We start from the raw sequence: 21815 nt of genomic DNA on the forward strand, positions 1-21815 counted from the left end.
GTGAGTATCAAACTTGTGAAGTTGCTTGGGTTTTAATTTTACAAAAGCATTTGCATTTGCATGTTGTTTCTTACTACTCGTGGAGGTGGTGGTGGCGAATAAGTACACAGCTGCTCTTTGGAGGCGCTGTGATCTGGGGATGGAGTTCTGGTTCCCATATTTACAATATACGTTGTTCGTAACATCTGTTCCATTGCTTTTCTAACTTTTCAGCTGTTAACTAATGCATGGTACATGTATATCCTTTTTGATTGCCTCCTTAAATCGAATGTTCTTTGGATGATAACATATTAAATGGAAGAGTCCTTATGTTTTTTTTCCCCCCTGTAGTCAGGATTCACTGAAAATGTTTCCTCTGCTCTGTTTTATATAGTGCCAAAAACAGTTAATAGAGTTTTTAAAAAATCCTTTGGCTAGACTCGAGTGTCTTTTTCAAATTACTGCTGGCTCCAGCTCTCATTTTTGCTGCTATTCATTGACTTTTTTGAGGGCCATTCTAAATTTTTTTACTTGCTTATTTTCAAAAATATATATTTTGATTTATACTTGAAGGGCAGACAGACAGACAGACACACACACACACAAAGAGAGAGAGAATGAGAGAATGATTCCATCCCTGATAGTTCTTTTTTCAAATCCCTGCAACACCTAGAGACAGTTCAAGAGAAGTACTTGAACCATCATCTACTGTCTCCAAGGAATCCTTGATCAACGTGGAGTAGCTAGGACTTGAAATGGCACTCTGCTAGGGGAGCAAGGCATCCCAAGGAATGAATTACTTACCTGCTATGCCAACCACCTTCTCTCAGTGTGCGATTTTATAAAGGGCTGGAGGAAGATACAAATATGAAAAAATGCAATAGTTTTACATTAGAAGATTAACCTGGTAGGTGAAGGTACACATTGGACTGTATTTTAAACTTGTCCCAGACTAGCTAATTTCTCTGTAACAATACAATGGTGAGCAGAAAGAATATATGGGAAATATTCTTTTAAGTAAAGTTTTATTTAAGTTTGTAAAGCACTCAGCTATATTAGTTCACATATAAGACCACTTGAAATTTATTTTGGTGTTTTCCCTGTCATTCACAGATGGAGGAAACACCCTCGGAATCAGAGAAACTTTACACATTTTATGACCTGGAGTCGAGTAAGTAACTGTCAGTATCTTAACAAGGAATTCTCATGATTTGCTTATTGAGCCGTGAACTTTACCTTTGTTTTTATGTGTGACAATCCTAACACAGCCTTTTGTTTTGGTATACAGCCAACACACTGGTTTAATTTATTTCAGGGTAATTTCAGCCATTTAGTTTGTGAAACACCATAAAGAAGGCCAGGTTAGGCAGAGATTTGTAACCATTATTCCAGGTGACAAACTACTTTTTCTTTTTTTTTTCTTTAAAGATTTATTATTATTTTTGTTTTTATTGGAAAGGCAGATTTACAGAAAGAAGGAGATACAGGGCGAAAGATCTTCCTGTCTGCTGGTTCACTCCCCAAGTGGTGGCAGTGGCCGGAGCTGAGCTATTCTGAAACCAGGAGCCAGGAGCCTCTTCTGGATATCCCATGTGGGTGCAGGATCCCAATAGCCCAGGTCATCCTCTGCTGCTTTCCCAGGCCACGGACAGAGAGCTGGATTATAAGTGGAGCACCTGAGACAGCATATGGTATACCCTGTTGGAGGCAAGGCGAAGATTTAGCCACTAGGCTACTGTACTGGGCTCTTCTTGTGTTTTTTTTCTTCTCTCTTTTATTCTTTCCATTTTGTTTCCCCTTCTGCTTTATTTTCTGCATTAGAGAAGAATGATGTTGTGAACTTGGGTTTTCCAGGGAACTTTGAGGATTACTGCTCCTTTAATGAAAGAGGAAAATGCAGAATTACATGCAGTTTAGACTCTGAGAACCTCCTGAGCCTTGTTCTTGAATACTGCCATGGTGGTAGCACAGCTGTTGGGATGCTGCAAAGACTGTCATGTCTAGATGTAAAGCTAATATGTAACTTCTGCTTTTGTATTGGCACAGATCACTTTCACTTAGGTTGTAAAGGGCTTCAATGCAAAACTAGCCGGAGTGCACACAGTAAATGCACATGCAGTGTAATTTTTGTGGATAGAGACAGGAAAACAAGATGAGCTGGAACAGATTTATGGTTATGATATCCTAAGTGCCAATGGAAATAAATTATTATTTAAGAAATCCGTGGATTAATTACTTTAACAAGTAATTTAAAGGAAATAAATAGACCTGACAGGAGCAGCAGTTATGCTATAGTCAACTTGATCTATCTTTTCATGTTTTATTAGAGAACGCATTGATCATGTTTTTTCTTGTGATATTAGTGCTAGGGAATTAACAGCTCTCACCGTGAGCTTTACTGTTACCATTTGCTTTTCCTAGAACTGTCAGTCATATTTCCTTAAGTGAAATGCTCTCAAATGTTAATTGAATTGCGCATTCTTTGCCTTCAAACCCTTTTTATTAGTCTGCTTTATAAACTGCTTTTCAAGGTGGTGTTTTCAGGTTACTTCAGTTTGGTTTGAAGTAGCACCTTGTCTTGCATCTCAACATAGAATTAGCTTGAGATTTCTTTGGTTGATCCGTGTTTTCTGCCTGATATGCTTTCTATAGGAGAATCTTAGTGATTTTAATTTTATCCGAACTTTTTTGCTCTAATTTTCTTTTTGCCTTTGAGATTATGCTGTTTCTCAGTTTTTTATGAACTTTTTATAAATTGTTTCATAGAAAGCTAAATTCACTGACCTAAGCACTTGTGATGCTTGTTCCTGAAGGCCAGATGTTGTAAAAAAATTTGGGGACACAGAAGCTTGTTGATTAGGATTCTTTTCATTTCTTAGCACATTTAATTTTTTGATATGTGTTTTATCTTACACTATAAATAGAGTTTGGAAGAATTTAGTGGATAATGTTTATATTAAAATTTATAATTAAAAGGGCCACATGTGGTAGCCTAGTGGCTAAAATCTTTGCCTTGCACATGTTGAGATCCCATATGGATGCTAGGTTCCTGTCCTGGCTGCTCCACTTCTCATCCAGCTCCCTGCCTGTGACCTGGGAAAGCAGAAGAGGACGGCACAAAGCCTTGGGACCCTGAACCCATGTGCATGACCAGCAAGAGGCTCCTGGCTCCTGACCTCTAGCTTCAGATCAGTTCTGTTCCAGATGTGGCAGCTACTTGGGGAGTGAACCAGTGGACAGAAGATCTTTTTCTCTGTGTTTCCTTCTCTCTGTAAATCTGCCTTTCCAATAAAAATTATTTTTTTGTAATTTAAAGAAAAAAGATTTGTAGTAAAAAAGTGAAATGCTATGTATTTGCTCTGTCTTAGAATGAAATATACTGCAGGAGATATCTGGTTTAACAACCAGCTTTGAGCACCTGAAAATTATCCATTGAAAGTTCACTTGGTGTTTTTTCTTTTCTGTTGTAAAAAGATATTAACAAACTGACTGAAGATAAGAAAGAGGGCCTCAGGCAACTTGCAATGACATTTCATCATTTCATGAGAGAAGAAATACAGGATGCCTCTCAGCTGCCACCTTCCTTTGACGTTTTTGAAGCCTTTGCAAAAGTAAGTGTTGAGTCTCTTTGCTAATGCATAAACCAATCTATTGCTTCTTACTTTGTTGTTTGTTGCAAAAAAGCCTAGAATTTTGATGGGCAACCAAGATTCTTACTGTGCTATCTTAATGAGAGAATGTATTATGTATTTTGAAAAATGTGTGTTTTTTTTTTTCATATTTTATCACTGTGTTCTTATTACCTGAGTTGTATTCATCATCAACTCTCAGAGCGTGCTTGGAACTTTCTCAAAAGAAGAGAGTATATTCTGTTGCTTCTTACTGATGAACTTGAGTTTGCTGTCACATTCACAAGGTTTTAGTGTGGTAGTGTCAGTGTGGAACCTGTCCTTGAAGTGAAAAATTTATGGAAGTTCATTTCTAATGAAGTGAATTCTATATATGTAAGCATAACCATTTTTTTATTTTAAAAAGGTTGTTTGTGGTACTCTTTAAATATTTCAAGTCACCAGACTCTATGTTAGAGATAGATAATGTGTTTTCTCTGGTATTTTGTGATCTGTTGATTCTGGATAACGTAAGTGTTCACTGTGACAATGGTGTGTCTTGACTCAGGTTGGAAGGTTCAGTGATCAGTTCTAGATGTCCATCCTGGGGTAGGGACACCATGGCAGATACACGGCTCTTCTTGCCTGCAGCTGCTCTACCTGGCTTATTGTATGGTGTGTGTTTTGCTTTGTGTGAATATTGATCACATCTAAATAGTGAATGAAAATTTACACATGAAGATGGTTTCTATTTACTTGATAATAAAAAGCTTTATTTATTTGAAAACCTGAGTTACTGAGAAGGGAGAAAAAGAAAGAGACCTTCCAGATTCTTGGTTCACTCCCCAAGTGGCCTCTATGATTGGGGCTGGGCCAGGTTGTAGTAGCCAAGAGCCTGTGATTCCATCTAGGTTTTCTCACATGAGTACGGGAACCCAGATTTTAGGCCTCATTGTGCTGCTTTCCCAGGTATGTTAACAGGCAGCTTCATGAAAGTGAAACAACTGGCATTGAAACTGGCACCTACGTGGGATGCTGCTGCATCCCATCATTATTGGCAGCTGCTGTGTTCCCTTGCACCACAAAAGCATGCCTACTTATTTGAAATTTGTATGCACACATCTAATGGTGTTATTTATCTTGTGATATTTTGAACTATCATTTAACCACTTATTTTCTAAGAATTTAGATGTGATTGGTTTAGTAGATACTACATTTACTCAAATATATCTCTCTTTAATTTCCTTGTGATTTCCTTAAGAACAACATCTTAGCATTATATTCTGATTTACCTTATTGTTTAAATTTGATTTCAAAATAGAGTGCTGATAATTTCATATGCTTCTGAAGATTATTGCCTATGGTAATACCATGTGTACAATGTACACAGGCTCTTTTGATATTAGATAACATAAAAACTCAGACCCGCTGAGAGATAAAAGTTATGATGTCAGTTACTTCCTGTCTAGGGTTGACTCCATGGCTATGCTATGACATTTTTTTCTATTGTCAGAAAATGTGTGTGTGCTAATTATTGAAGTTATTTACATTCATCAAAATATGTTTAAATACTTTCTGAATTGCCATCTTATTTGTTTTGTTTCTTTTAAAATAACCTTAATATCATATATCTTACAATGAAGTTCTCTTCATATTATATAGGAAGAAGATTCTGTCACCATGATTAAATAGACAAATTGTATGCTCCCTGCCCGCCACCAGTTTGTATTTGTTCTTACTGTGGAAGTAGAACATACACACCTTTGACATATTTTGATTCAGATATGTTAATTTTGCTTTAACATATTATGTACTAGTCAGAGGAAGATAACATTAATCTGTGGCTTTTGTGTTGATTTTAAATATTTTTATTGATATTTTATGGTTTAATAGTTATTTTTCTTATATATTTACCTTTGAGACATTGTTTTCTTTTCTACCTCCCCTCCTCTTACTTGGAATAAAATTATGCAGTTCAGTTAGTTGGGATCCTGTAAATCTTAGGGATGGACTGCTGGGCTCATATTTTTGCAAATCAGTGATGATGCAGACCACATCAGAAGTGGAAGTTGGTAGAGAACACCTAGCATAGAATTTTGTCCCAGACTACTGCATCTCTCCCAAGTTCATTGAGATGGAATTAAGCACAATGAAGAATTGGGCACCGCATTAAATACTCCCTATACTGACTGCTTCTGTGTGTACAAACTACCGGTCAAGCATAGTTCTATATTGACCCGCCTTCCTGAGTCCAGAAGACTAACTTTTGGATTTTTGCTCTGTAGACCCCAAGGTTACCCATGCAGGAGACCACTGTGGCCATTTGAGGAGTGAATCAATGGGTAGTCGGCTTCCCCATGTGGCTGCAGTGGCTGTGACTAGGCCACGTGAAGCAAGTAGTCCCCAACTCCCTCTGCATTTTCCACATGGGCTGCAGGGGTACAAGTACTTTGGCCTTAGTCTGCTGCTTTCCTAGGCACCTTAGCAGGAAGCTGGATAGGAAACACAGCAGCTGGGATTCAAATGGTGCTCAGATATAGGAAACTGATTTTGGCAAGTGTCAGCTTAATGCACTGTACCACCATGCTGGCTGATTTTTTTTTTTTAACTTATAGATTGTATATTCCTTGGAGTTATGTGAGAATGAAGATGATGTTTACTGTTGACAGTCACAAAAGTGGTCAAAGTGGCTGGATATGCTGGTGATGTCGGTTAGTGAGAGCACGGGAGAGCTGAGTATTTGTGTGCTCATGAAAAGCCTCTCTCTGTTGGATCTTGTCAGATTGTTTAGGATGTTTGTTTCCATCTCTACAAGCCCTTTTCTCCTCATTGCTTGCTTTTATTCCTTCTAATGCTATCTTCAAACAAAATTTCTGTTTGGCTTTTGGGATGAACTTAATCTTGGTATGACAACTACTGCGGCTCTTTCTACATGTTGGTACAAGTCTAAGAAATGTCTGTTACTAATCATATGACCTTTAAAACGCGAGAAAATCAGTTACTAAGAGGACAGATTTAAATGGGAGGCGGAATACTGTGATGATTAAGTCTTTTTCTCTTAGCAAGTAAATGAAATAATTTCAATATCAGTTCCCCATGTACAGGTGGGAATCATGTTATCTACTTCATACTTTAAGGGGAGATTAGCTACAAGACGGTGAGAAGAGTGACAGCATTACTGATCTCGAATACAGTTGCCTCCATGTCCCAGCTTATTTGGATTCACACAGAACTGACTGTGTTTTTTGTCCCCCTGTGCTGTCACACAGCCAGGAGTGCAGGCAGGCTGTGACTGATTGTAAGCAGGAGTTTCACATGGCTGCGCACAGTGGTACCTGTGCTGGTGTCTCTTGAGATGCTGAGAATTACCTGTTGTGTTGAAAAGAAATTTTACAAAGAGGAAATAGTGTCTCTCCCATAATAACTGTCTTGGCTTCCCCCCACAGTAATTGTGCACAGAAATCACATAGTAGAGCCTGCATTCATAGCAACTGTGTGATTTCAAGTAGTTTCTTGGGATTTCATGCAGGAAATGTTAACAGCAGACTTCCTATGATGAATGAAATATTTCTCACACACACATCTTAACATGATGGAATTGAATTAGTTTTCATGTTACAGCAATGAAATGACATACTCTGTTTCATCTCTTAGGGTATGCATTGGCAGTTACTGAAAGTGGTTATCGATAGCTTGAACTTATTCTCAACTGAACGGACAGAGGCTGTTTCTGTGCAAAGAAAAGATTTTTTTTGTTTTTGTTTTTTGGTGGGGGTATTCTTGCAGATGGTTCTGAGCAAGTATATTTAACTTTTTTTTCCTGTACTTAAAAATTATACTCCAAAAATTAATTTGGCAGATTGATCAGAAATGTGATGTCAGGAACAAATAGAGAATGGACTAGTTACACAGAATATTTCAAAAACAGATGTTAGATTAGAACTACCAAGGAAAAAGTACGACCTTCCTGACCACATAACATAGGTCACTGTTAGTGTTTCCAGTACTGTTTGCTTTTGTAATTTAACCGGTGCCCATATGGGATCCTGGCACGTTCAAGGCTTTAACCACTGTGCTATTGCACTGGGCCCAAGATGAATGTTTTAAAAAGTAGTTTCTGTAGTATGATATTTTAATTTTAAATTGGCTCTCATGCTGAGTAAATGGTTTTTATGAGAGAAGTTATTTTTTTATTGGAGATGCAATGGAGAATGCCTTAAAGCAAGAATATTGCCAATTCCAAAGATGCATGGATTGAATACTTTGAGCTATGTGAAAAGTAAAGGAAAAGAATATGATAATGAATATTTAATATATTCAGGATTATATATTTGCACTTGACTGATGTCTACCTTTATATCTGAAGTGTTAGCAAATAAACTGCCCTAGCCTCCTAATTTTAATTAAGAATAGAAACAACCGGGCCCAGCATGTTAGCCTAGTGCCTAAAATCCTCAACCTGAATGCACCGGGATCCCATATGGGTGCTCGTTCTAATTCTGGTGGTCCCACTTCCTATCCAGCTCCCTGCTTGTGGCCTGGGAAAGCAGTGTAGGACGGCCCAAAGCCTTGGGACCCTGCACCCACGAGGGAGACCCGGAAGAGGCTCCTGGCTTCGGATTGGCAGCTCCTGCAGTTGTGGCCACTGGGGAGTAAATCATCAAATGGAAGATCTCCCTCTCTGTCTCTCCTCCTCTCTGTATATCTGACTTTGTAATAAAAATAAAATAAACCTTTAAAAAGGAGTATAAATAACCATGCAAGAAAAAATGTACTTAATAACTCTATTTTGCTTCTTTTTATTTTCTGACAGTGTACCTCTGTGAAAAGCAGGAGTGGAATTGATTGTGATGCATTCCATTTTCAATCTTGAATTTTCAATTATTAGCTATGCGGTTTTTCTCGGTATACAAATATTCTCCTGTTTCAGTGTTGCTGGTAGTTTAATTTGTGAGAAAGTATTATCTCTATTGTTTTGAAGTGTCAGGGATGTGTGTGTTGGCCACTTGAGACTTTCGAGTTCATGTAGGACCAAGATTTAGAACCTTGTTGTTGATGAGTTCAGTAGTATTTTACTACTGTAGCATGCCATAAAGTAGTAAAAAAAAAAAGCAATATTTTGAAATAATAAAGTGATGGATTATCTAATTACAAAGTTGATGTGAAATGGCAGTATGATAACTTTGACTGCATTACTAAATGATCCCAGTAACTGATCAGTTGTGCCTGAGTTCCATTAAAGAAAAGTATGTCATTAAATATTTAGTACCAAGAGCGAGCAGACACACCAGGGTTGCTAACCTCCAGCAGCCGGTGCGTGTATCTTTATGTTTGGCAGTAACTGCTGCAGGGACATCTCTCTGGTCTGCTCAAAACAGCTGCTGGAAGAGTTAGTTTCCTGAGATTATACTTCTCTTCTGCTTTTAAGTAAAACAGGCTAGCAGCCAAGATCCTTAACAACGCACAGATCTTGGGTTTCTAATTACAAAATGGTGTTGCACTTATGATTTATGTTTTTTTCTTTATTGTAACAGATTGGGTATATAAGTACATTCAGTGGCAATAATTACCCACATGTTCTTCCACCTTCAATAAAGTGATAGTTGTAGGACACTTGCCTTTTCAAGATAAAGCAAGTAATTTTTAAAATTTCTATTAATGATATTTACTTATCATGTTCCTTTTAGTCATTCAAGTTTCTTCATTTATGTGTAAGTAGCTATGAGGGTGTATTTGTCATAGTTACAGACCTGATGCTGGCTAACTTCTGAATCTGAGGAAGATAATAACTTCTTCTTTTCGATTATTTACAATAAAAAATTTACTTATTTATTTGAAAGGCAGAGTTAGAGAGAAAGTCTTTCATGTACTGGTTTACTCCTCTGATGGCTGCAGTGATCAAGGCTGGACCAGGCTGAAGCCAGAAGCTTGAAACTCAGTCCAGGTCTCTCACATGGACACAAGTTCTTAATCAGCATTTGCTTAAATATCTGTAATTGTTTATCTGCTTCTGTAAGGATTAATGCTTTGGTTAAAAAAAAGTATTGATAACCAAACATGGTTGCCAAGTTTTGTTGCCTTGTCTGAGTGTGTGGTTTTATTTATCAATAATATAGACAGATGATTATTTTCTGAAGATTTATTTATTTTGCCCCAGGTGTGAGGGCCAAGTGTGGTGGGAAGGGACACCGGAGGCTCTGGGCCTGAGGCCCCAGGTCATTGGGGAGCTCTTGTTCCCTCAAGGGCACGAGCCCACACTCCCCACATGGTCCTGACCCCCCCCCCCAAGAGATAAGGACTTCTAAGAAAACAGCCCTGTCAGAGGAGCTGTCCATCTCTGGCTGTCGGGGCTGGAGGGACGGGGCTGAGCTCCCCAGCCCTGGCCTCCTGGCCCAGACAGAAAAGCTTCTGAGCCCCGGGCAGGGGTGCCGGCGCAGAGGACCCTGCGCTCCCAGTCAGCCCTGCCCTCCCTTAGCTCCTCGGGTTCTGTTTGCTCCTTGGCCGCTGTGTTTATCCTATGGGGTTCCCTAGAAGTGGGGGCCTAGGGTGGCTGTGCCTGTCCCACCCCTGCCCGGACGAAGGAGCTGGGCTGGGAACCCACCCTCAGCCCCTCCTTGTGTTGCCAATTTTGCAAAAAGATTTATTTATTTTCTGAAGATTTCTGATGATTATTTTCTGAAGATTTATTTATTTACTTGAAAGACAGAGTTAGAGGTAGACAGCTAAAGATCTTCCATCCACTGGTTCACTTCCCTTCCCAAATGGCCACAACAGTGAGGCTTGGCTAGGCGTAAGCCAGGAACCTGAAACTCCATCCAGGTTGCTCAGAAAAGTGGCTGGGGACCAAGTACTTGGGCCATTTTCCGCTGCTTTTCCTGGTACCCTTACTTTATTGGAAATTCTCTTCTGCAATACTTTTTCCTGCTAGAGCGTGAGCCAGGAATTGCACCCATTCAGTTTTGGATCCCTAGCAACCTTCATGGTGTTAGGTAAGTGTTTAAATGTTGATTGAGTGAAGGAATACATAAATTACAGAGCGTTTCAGCTTGAGGAGGAAAGTTTTTAAAGACATTTTAAAAATGTTTAAAAAAATTATATGTAAGGCCAGTGCTCTGGCTCAGTAAGTAAAACCACTGCTTGTGATGCTGGCATTTTCCCTAAACAATTGGTTCTTTTCTCCTGTCCCAACTCTTGCTGCTGTGGGCATTTGAGGAGTGAGTGAACCAGGTAATGAAACATCTGTCTCTGTCACTCTGTCTTGTGAATAAATAATACATAAACATATAGGGTTCACCATAATGGTTCAACCGGTCAGTCCTCCATCTCTAAGAACCAATATCCCATATGGGTGCCAGTTCGTGTCCCGGCTGTTCCACTTTCCTTTTAGTTTTCTGCGTATGGCCTGTGACAGGTGTAGAGGATGGCTCAATTCCTTGCGACCATGTACTCATGTGGGAAACCCAGAAGAAGTTCCTGATTCCTGGCTTCAGACTGGCTCAGCTCCAGCCTTTGCAGTCATTTGGGGAGTTAACCAGTAGATGGAAAATTTTTCTACCTTATCCTCTCTCTGTAAATCTGCCTTTCCAATGAAAATAAAAAACACAATAATATGTATGTTACAAGTCTGTATGTTGTAAATGTACCTGACTATACACAAAGAAACCTTCAATATTATGCCAGAAGTCAAGAAATTCAGTAAATTTAAGAGGCTGCCATCATCTAAAATTTGTATGAAGAATCATTATGTTCATTATTTCAGGGTTCTGTAAGCTTTTTCTGTAAAAACTCATATTGTAAATATTTAGGTTTTGCAGGCCAGGATATATAAGTAAGTTATAATTATGTCATAGTGATTTGTGGCATGAGCGTTGCTTATTGTCTCTGTAGCAGCTTAAAAAAATGATGATTTAAATTTATAAAAGTTACACATAATTATCACATGCAACTAGGTTTTAAATGTATTTACTTTGTGGAATTACCGAATCAAGCTAACTAATGTGCTTCATGTCACATAATATTGTTTTAGCTGTGGTAGCCCAATGCCCCCATGGACAATATGCAAGTGAACAATCTTGGCTGCATGTCCGTGAAAGTTTATGGAGAAAGATGCAGATTTTTTTGTATAATTTTTGTATATCCTCATTCTTCTTTTTACATCTCCTTGCACCATTTAAAAATGTAAGAAGACATTTTAGCTTAGCAGGTGGCTGGCCAGATTTGGCCGGTGGGCTGTGATTTTAGAATTTTGAATTATCCTTTGTTATGCAAAATTTCTTTTGCACATAGTAAGAAATAAGTTTTGTTGTCAGTAAATTCTTTAATAAAAAAGGTAGGAAATATTTTTTCAATTTCTAACAAGTGCTTAGATTTATAATTTTACATTGCCAGTTAGATCTGTAAGCAGAGTATTACATAATACTTATTTTTGAATTTATAGTTTTTCTCCAAGGTAAGTTAATTCTAGAAGTTTAAAAATATTTTAAATCAGTAATATAATAGATATAATTATTTTAATAAAGAAACAATATCGGGCCTGGCGCAATGGCGCAGTGGTTAAGGTCCTCGCCTTGCACAACCGGGATCCCAAGTGGGCGCTGGTTCTAATCCCAGCGGCCCGCTTCCCTTCCAGCTCCCTGCCTGTGGCCTGGGAAAGCAGTCCAGGATGGCCCAAAGTAAGCCCAAAGCTTTGGGACCCTGCACCCGTGTGGGAGGCCCGGAAGAGGCTCCTGGCTTCGGACTGGCATAGCATTGGCTGCTGCGCTCACTTGGGGAGTGAATCATCGGACCGAGGATCTTCCTCTCTGTCTCTCCTCTCTGTATATCCGCCTTTCCAATAAAAATAAAATAAATCTTTAAAAAAAAAGAAAGAGACAATATCATAACAAAATATATTCTTTATACACTGAATTCTATCATTCTTAGTTTTTTGGTTTTTTTTGTCTTTTGACTCTAAAGATGCTGTGTTTTGTTACTTTACCTTAAAATATAACATAGATTTTACTACTGGCAGTATTTTAGCTTTATGCATGTAACTCAAATGTGGAGTTTTTATTTGAGTATTGATTTTGTTCCCTTAGAATCTGAACTATTGCATTCAGATTTTACTTTATGGTTTGGATATTTCTGTTAGTGGTGAGAAGGTGAGAAGGACCTTTCATATATGAGAAAAACTAATTTGCTTTAGAGGTGTATTATTAGTAGTGATAAAACCCTATGATTAAATTGTTCTGTTGCATGTTGTCATGGGTGGAAACAGTAATACTCTGAGGGTGGACATCTGAGGTTGCCAGTGTTGTAGAAAAGAAGGCGACTTGATATGTAGTAGAGGTAACTAGGTGAATTTAGGGATGACTTCCCTAAGCTAGGTAAAACAAAAGTATCCCAACGGAGGGAAAAAAAATGTTGCTTTCTACAAACATCAGTTTTCATTAGAGTTTTTTTTTTTTTTTAATTTAGTACTGGGTGTTCTGTTTTGAAAAAAAAATTCATATATAAAATTTGAAGAAAGGACATCAAACCTTTCATTTCAGGAAAGTTGCTTCTAGCTCAGTGTCTGGAAGAGTTTTGTGTTTTAGTGTTATGGCCACGTACTGGGCTGCCCAACTATAGGTTAGTAGCAACCTATCCCTGTAAATGTTCCATTGGAGATTAGAATTTCATATCAGGATAGGTTAACTCCATGAGTGTAAGGCTGCAGGATATGAAAAATCTTTGCATGTAGAGAAATCTGTTAAACAGACTAGTTGTATTTTCCATGCCAACCTTTTGACAATTGTGAATATTTCATGTTCTTTTAGTTACATATCTTTGTTTCCTAAATTGCTGTTTTGTAAAGAACTTTTTGTGTCCAGCATAGTAGCATAGGGGCTAAAATCCTTGCCTTACATGCCATATGAGATACTATATGGACACCAGTTCTAATCTCAGTGGCCCCACTTCCCATCCAGCTCCCTGCTTGTGACCTGGGAAAGCAGTCGAGGGTGGCCCAAAATCTTGGGACCCTGCACCCGCATGGGAGACCCAGAAGGAGCTTCAGGCTCCTGCCTTTGGATTGGTGCAGCTCCAGCTGTCGCGGCCCCTTGGAGAATGAATCATTGGATGGAAGATCTTCCTCTCTGTATATCCGCCTTTCCAATAAAAAAAAAAAAACTTTAAAAATGAAAAAGAACTTCTAAATTTTGTTAAGTACTTGCACAGAGGCAGAAAGAAAGCTAGAGTTCAAGACTATCTCATATGCTTTGCATTAATTGATGCCCAAGTATTCAAGATTTAGACACTAAATTGAAGTGAAAATATATTACAGCAAACAGAAGTTAAACCACAAATGATTTTTCTCTGGCATCTATTTGTTATCTATACAAGGCCAGAAAAAATGTTATGTAATACTATTTTTATTAATATTTTCAAAATTAAGCTGGGTTGTTTTTGTAACTTTGATTTTGGCTTTTGGGGCTAGCTGGATGCTCTCCCTTCAGGTAAACAGTATAAGCAAAACAGGGTAGTCAGTATTTGGAAGTGCAATAGATTTTTCCTGTTTTCCCTATTATTTGGGCTATACTTGCCAAGAAGCCATTGGGGATCAGACAGTCTGTGTCTCACATCCGTAGACTGGTGGGTACTTGAGGGACATATTACAGGTTTTCCAGTGCAGTGTTCCCCAAATTTATGTTTAATGTTATCCTTTTTGCCATACAAGGTTCTTTAGCAAGTATAATTATATTTATCCACGTTACCGTGGTTGTTATGCTTTTTGTAGATGAGGAAGTGCTAAGGCAACATGATTTTTAAGTCAAGGAACTATAGCTTTGATATGGTTTTCTTTATTTAGAGTTCATATTTTCCCTGTTTCTACCATATTACATTCTATGTTGTGTTAGGTCTGTGTTAGGGCTCTAACTATGAACTGTTACAAGCCTTAGGAGCAAAACTGGGAATGAGAATGACAGTGTTTCCTTCTCTGGCACTGAAGTATTGCTGTAGGCACAGATGTAAATTATTTAATCAGGATTCCAGCTTTTTTGTGCAAGTGGTGGATCATGTCTTATACGCCTCTGGCAGGTTGGGGGGAGCAGGTTGGCTTATGAAACCGTTCTGCACTGGTGCTACCCACAACTCCATGTGAAAATGAAGATAATTGAAGTAGAATTTGCATGAAGTTAAATTAGCTTCTAAAATCTGAATTATATAGTCTTGAAGTACTGAATATTAAAAACATTAATTATTCAAGAATTCTCCAGCTTGAGTCTGTTGTTTCCAACCATTATTGAACATGTTGTTTTCCCTGTGATTCTATAGATACATATATTTATAGATTGAAGCATTTACAATAAAATTGTCCATATATTAATATAGGAGACTTTAGCCTTATTACATTTATGAGTATTTATATGATGGTTATATTTGGTATTAGTAGCATAGGCAAATAATTTAAAATAGCATTTTTTGTTTTTGTGATCTATTTGAATTTTATGAAATGACTGAGCTTAGTCTTAAATGAGGTTATTTTAACTGAGAATACATACTAATGGATATGTTTGTACTTGGAGGATATACTATCGGATATCAATTCTTTTTAATTAAAAATAGCATTTTTTAACGAATGCCTGTCACATAAGAGCATTGGAACTGTATATGATGAGACTTGGAAACAAATGGCTTTATTTCAAATTTTAATTTACCTTTGGCTTTAGCAGTGGTGCGTGCAGGAAACATTTGCCAGGGCATTGTTTATGTTGGACTGTTTAATTATGACCCACTGACTTAGAATCAGGATTGAAAATAACTTGTATAGCATTTCTTTCCTTGTTTCTCCTCCACTGGGTAGCAGCAATTTATTAAATTAGCAGAGCTCCCACAGTATCTGGAAAGATCTGTGTCACTTGCTGGTTAGTGCCCTCAGGCTTCTTTCTTCTTTCTTGCATTTTCAGGGGCTCTTGGTTTTTAAAATTTTGAGCAGAAGGTGGTAAGATATATTGCTTTGGTGCTTAAACCATCTTTTGTATTAAGATATCTATTCTCTGGATTTTCTCATTTTCCATTTGAACAAAATTCTATTGAAATAGTACCCACTAAACCTCAAATGTGTAGATCGTAAATTGTGAAACTTTTCAACCTTTAGAACATCTGTAATGCAGACTAGCATACCAGGAAGTGAAGACAGGCTGCGGTATCCATCTCGATTCTTGAATAAAAGGAGGACTACCAATGAAACTGTTAACTGTACCTTGACAATGGAATATCAGACTTTCTACCATCACCTATACCTACAAAACTATGATGCAGTTCAATAGCAGAATATTGGACTTGTGACTGTTGCTGAAGGACTGTGCTATGTAATAGTATGGGGGAAAACAGTGGTGGTGTGATAATGGGGAGGTGGAAGAGGAAATACTGATACCTATAAAATATCATGGAAAATAATTAAAAAAAATTTTGTGTGGCTCCTTTGACATGATCAGCTTCTGATTTGCCCACTTTCTCACCAATTAGCTTTAAAAAATATCATTTGCAAGTGGACATTTGGCACAGTGGTTAAATTTCCATTTGAGAAGACCAAGTCCCATTTTAGAGGTCTTGGTTTGAGTCCAGGCTCCTCTCCAGCTTCCTGCTGATAGATATCCTATGGCTGATATAGTTGGGTCCTTGCCACCCTTGTAGGAGACTGGGTTAGAGTTCTTGGCTTCTGGCTTTGGCCTTTCCTACCCCTGGTTGTTGTAAGGATGTAGGTGAGTAAGCCAGTGGATGAGCAATCTCTCTCTCCCTTTCTCTACTCAGAATTCTCCCCTCCACCTTTCAGAAAAAACTAAAAGAAGTAAATAGAAAGTTTGAAAAATGTGTTACTTGCTAGTCCTTGTTGTGATAAATGATGAAATTTCTCCATCCTGATTTTAGTTATCCTCCTGTGTGTTGAGAACTCCCCAAACTTTATTTTCAGTCTTGCTCTTTTTTTTCCCCTCTCGGAGCTCTAGTTTCTATTTATTAACTAATAAGTGTGTATGTGTCTTAACTTTAGACTTATTATGTCTAATACTTAAGTTGTGTTTTTTCCTCAATGAAATATACTAATTCTCTAGTTTTTTTTTTGGCTGTGCAGTCTCTTCAATCAGCCTTGCAAACAATTTCAGGGTTCCTGCAATTTTTTTCCTTCTTTCTCCTTCTATCTATATGACTCAAGCTGCTTTTGAAATACTTCTCAGCTCTTCTATTTTTCTTTCTTTATTTGACCATCGCTCTAGTGATCCTTTTTTTACCTTAAAAGTGCCTTCTAACTAATCTCCTTGCCTTCCACTCTCCTTGAATCTCAATCCATCTTTATATATTGTCACTAGAAGTCAATACAAAATAGATCTGATCACTTAATCCCTTGCTTAAGCATGTCTGTTGATTCCCAGTTGCCTTTGTATATAATCAAGAGTTTTAAACACAGCATTTGAGGACTTCACCGGCTTCATATCATGCCATGCTCTAGGAGCTAAATGACTACTTCAATGGACTGACTGAAAGTAACTTGAGGATTTCAGTACCTTACACAGTAAACAGTGAACTGCAGGAACTTGATGTATACCTTTCCTCCTCTACAGTATTGCATTATCACTTGCATTATGCATGAACTCTTTCACATTGCTACATTACAATGTAGCTCTTCAAGGTACCAAAGTTCCATGGTATCTGAGGCATTGTTGCTATAACATTTGGAAATAAATGTATGCAAGGTGGATACATTCTCTGAATATGGAATTATGTTTGATAGGCTGATAGCTTTGATGCAATTTGTAAAACTGTTCATGATATGAGAACACAAGGAAAGACTGTCCACAAGGTCTGCTCACACCGTGTGTGTGTGTGTGTGTTTATCTGTGCACCTGCCACAGGATGGTAATTGTTGTGTTCCTCTGGTTCCAAGGTAATAAGCTTCTGCTTAAAAGACGTGCCGATTTGGTAGCAATGTGGCTGTGAATAGTAATCATCAGCAGTAGTTGAGTAGGTTTGCTTTGTCAAATTTGATAATGAGATAATTACAAGGATGTGATGAAATTTTGGAAATCAATCCTGGGAGGTATCTGTTTCTGTTTGTTAGTATTTGTGGCAGGCTTCTAGTTTTTCTTAAGGGCAAATAAGAGTAAGATTTTTTTTTCTGCTAAAAAGATTTCCTTTAGATCCTTGAGGTTTGAATATTTGTAACTTACCACCACCTCAAGTCAGCAAAGAGAATTTTAGGTTGTTTGCATTATGTGGAAGCAAGGCATTATGTTCTATACTTGTTAATAATTATAAATTATCTTTTAGTTTACTGGAAGTGTATTTTCCACATGACAAGTAATATATAGATTTAGGTAATTTTAAAATTTGAAAGTTCTCTTTAGAACAATTCAGTTCATTCAGTAAGTCACTACTTTGTATTTACTTGTAGTCACCAGCATTATTAGTTGAGTAGGCTCCAAAGCTTTTAAAGCCCTGCCCTTTGTCACTTCCCCTGAGGCGTAGGATTCCTTTTCTTTTTCCAACCTTTGCTAACACAGTTCCTTACGTTCAGTCAGGCAAATTTTTTCATTCTTAAAGATGCTGCTCTTTCTAGTGAAGTTTTCTCAACTCCCATAGATATGTCCTTTAATTACAGGAATGGAGAAGAAGTGTAAAATACAAGTGGATGAAAAATAACAGCAGGCACTTTTGTTATTTGACTCTACAAGTTAGGTGCTAGTATCATGACCTGGTCAGTTTATCTCAAGGGAATAGTTGAAAGCTCAGTCTATGAAGATTGTGTGCCTGCTGGAGATTAATACCAGTTCTTTCTAGAATTTTTGGCAGTCATTTCTCACAGTTCATGTCATTCTTTCTTTGTAGGTAGCCTCCTTTTTTTCCTTATCACTCTGGGCTTCCAAAAAGGATCAAAATTTAGTGGTTTTTGAAAGATGAGATCTTGTTCATTATAGTTGCCAAGTTATTAATTATTTCCAATTATCTTTATATAAATTGATAGCATAGGATTAATGGTATGTTTTACAAAATATTACTTCATGATACCACTTCTTGTAAATTTAATGTCTGTCAGTAACATCAGGTTTTATGAACTAGGACGTTTTGAAGATCATCAAGATGCTATTATGAATCTGTGGAGTAAGAGTTATTTTGGTGGGCATATTATTCTATTTTACTTTTTAAGAAATTTACTTAAAAGCATGACGAAGAGAGAGGGAGAGGTGGAGAAAGAAACCTTGCATCTAGTGCTTCATACCCCAAATTCCCACAGTAGCCGGGACTGAGTAGGCTGCAGCAAGGAGTTCAACGGTGGTAGGAACCTAATCACTTTGGCCACCATCTAGTGTCTCCTACGTGCAACATCAGCTCATTTAGAGGTGCAGAATATTTGTCCTTTTGGGATTGGCTTATTTCCCTAAGCATAAGGGTCTTCAATTGTCATAATTTTGTTGCAAATAGTAGAATTTCAGTCTTTTTAATGGCCAAGTAGTCCTATATGGAGTAGATGTTCCGCAGTTTTATTCATCCATTCCTTTTTTGACAGACATCAGGTCGGTTTCCATGCCTTTCCTATTGTGGATAATGCTGCTGTAAATATAGGATTGCAGGGCACTTTCTCATATGCAGATTTCACTTCCTTTGGATATATTTCCAGGAGTGGGATAGCTGGGACTATGGAAAGTCAGTTTTCAATTGTCTAAGCATTCTCTTTAATGATTTCCGTAGTGGGTAGACTTAGCCTACATTCCTACCAACGGTGGGGTAGAGTACTTTTCTCCTCACATCCACACCAGCAAGTTTGTTAGTAGATTTGTGAATATAAGCCAGTCTCACTGGAGTTAGGTGGAACTTTGATGTGGTTTTTATTTGTGTCCAAGATAGCTAGGGGACCCGAGTATGTATTTTTTCCATATGTCTGTTAGTCATTTGAATTTGTTCTTTTAAAAATGCTAATTTCCTTTGCTCAACATATGTTCTATCTGATATAAGGCATCCTTCATTCAAAATACAAGATAAATATGTAGGTAAACATGTATATACATTTATTCTCATAAAGGAAGTAAATAATGGAGATGAGCATACCAGGAAGTGATTTGTTGCCGGATACATTTCTACTCCCCCAAAAGAGAGGACTGCTCATGAAATGGTTAATTGTGCTTTGACAATAGGATCCCAGACTTTCTGCCATTGCCTATACCTACTATGCCATGACAAAATTCAATAGCAGAATATTGGACTTGTGGCTGTTGCTGAAGGACTGTACTATTGTGATAATATGCGTGGGAAATAATGGTGAAAGGGAGAAAAGGGGAATCCCTATGGGTTAAAACTATACTATGGGAAATTATATATGTGTGTGTGTGTGTAATATATTATCTATCTATCTATCTATCTATCTATCTATCTATCTATCTATCTATCTATCTAACTATCTATCTATCTATCTCCACACACATGCAATGCATAGTAGTCAGGACTGCAACCAGGCATTCTGATATTGGGATATGCCATGTTGCTGCACCCTGTTCTCCCCTCCTCCCTCTGGTTGATTTAAAAAACCTGACATGCACAGGTAGCATCTGATTTCATTTAAAGTAAAGTACATTTGTGATCCATTCTTTCCCTGATCTTCTGCAGAATGCAGTCTTATTTTTTCTGTTGAATAGATGTCATCAAATTATTGTGACTTATTGGCACTTTCATTTCTAGGACTGAGTGGATGACTCTGTCTCATTAAATTGTCATCTATAGTATTGGCACTTAAAGCCTCTTGGCCGTGAAAGCTCTGTCTCAGCAAGTGGCTCCCTCTGCTCCAAATCCTGGTTAGTGTCCTGGGGAACTTTTCTATGTGAAGTATCTATTCCACTGTCCATCTTGCTCTTTTATTAATGTAATTTCAAAGCCCAGAGACTTCAGCAGGTTTATAGATTGACAGCAACAGACACTGAGTATGAGCTACTAAATAGCTCCTGCACGTTTTTCCGTGTATGTGAAGGAAGTGTGAAGGTGTTTACATTGCCGTTCATCTTCAGATAGCCATTCATTTCAATTCTGATATGAATGTAGAAGCTTTGAACTATTCCTGTTTTTGGCACACTGACCAGTGCACCATTCTATTATGTGACTAGAAGAATATGATATTACTCGTGCTCATTCTTATTTTGTTTCCTGCATGTATTTTTACTTCTGACTTGCCAGCCATGTCATAGTATGATAATATGTTTTGATAAATACAATGGCTTAGTAGACTTTGAGGTTGTTCTTAGAAATGAAGAAAGCCCATGAAAATTATCGGTTATTACACTTGCTAACATCAAATAGTTTTTAGCATTTTAAATGCATATTGATTTATCACTTTCATATTCCATCAGTAATACTGATTTAGATGAGTGCTTCCTAAATTTTTTGAGATGTAAGTACGTTTTAAAAATCTTAGGCATATAAGTAATCTTTATTTTTCTGGATATGAACTGTTTTGAGTACTTTTTAAAAAAAGATTTATTTATTTATTTTGAAAGAGGGAGGGACAGAGTAAATTTTTCACTCTCCAAATGGCCTCAACAACCGTGGCTGGGCCAGGCTGTTGGCAGGAACCAGAGGCCAGGAGCCTCATCTCTGACATGTGAGTTTCAGGGGTCCAAACACTTGGGCATTCTTCCTGTGCTTCTTCCAGACTATGAGCAGGGAGCTGGATAGGAAGTGGAGCATCTAGGGCTCAAACCAGTACCTGCTGTATTGGATGCCACTGGCACAAGCAGCAGCTTTCCTGGCTCTGCCACAACTCTGACCCCTTTGGTGTTTATATTCATGCTATTTTTTTTTTTTTTAAAGAATGATGTAATCACTATTCTTTTTGTCTTTGGTTTTGACAACAGAAGCAAAGTATAAAATTGTGATTAATTTTCTCACATTGAAGTCATTTAATTGTTTTTTTGCCTAACAGCTGCTTTCTATTCAGTACATTGAACATAAAATTCTGGAGTGCCTTTGTATAATCATGAATTTTAAATGGGAACATTCTTCCTCTCAAGCATCTTACGCTATTACTGGTTTTAGATCAATCAGTTTGCCCGGTATATGCTTTTTTTTTTTAAGTTTTATTTTATTTTTATTGGAAAGGCAGATATACAGAGAGGAGAGACAGAGAGGAAGATCTTCCATCCGATGATTCACTCCCCAAGGGAGTGCAACGGTCGATGCTATGCCAGTTCGAAGCCAGGAGCCTCTTCCGGGTCTCCCACGCGGGTA

General features: G+C 37.8%; 1 protein-coding gene across 2 annotated transcripts in view; it reads left to right on the plus strand.

Moving 5' to 3' along the window:
• SMYD3 (SET and MYND domain containing 3) overlaps window positions 1-21815 on the plus strand; it is a 585373-nt gene that overhangs the window by 121386 nt on the left and 442172 nt on the right. For both annotated transcript variants that reach the window (XM_040968185.1, XM_040968186.1), the window contains exons 4-5: window positions 1093-1150; window positions 3454-3590. In XM_040968185.1, the coding sequence (XP_040824119.1) occupies window positions 1093-1150; window positions 3454-3590 (195 nt within the window). The remainder of the gene's footprint in view (window positions 1-1092; window positions 1151-3453; window positions 3591-21815) is intronic.

This window comes from Ochotona curzoniae, unplaced genomic scaffold, assembly GCF_017591425.1.
Source record: "Ochotona curzoniae isolate NIBS_2020 unplaced genomic scaffold, NIBS_Ocur_1.0 scaffold_4683, whole genome shotgun sequence".
Lineage (NCBI taxonomy): Eukaryota > Metazoa > Chordata > Mammalia > Lagomorpha > Ochotonidae > Ochotona > Ochotona curzoniae.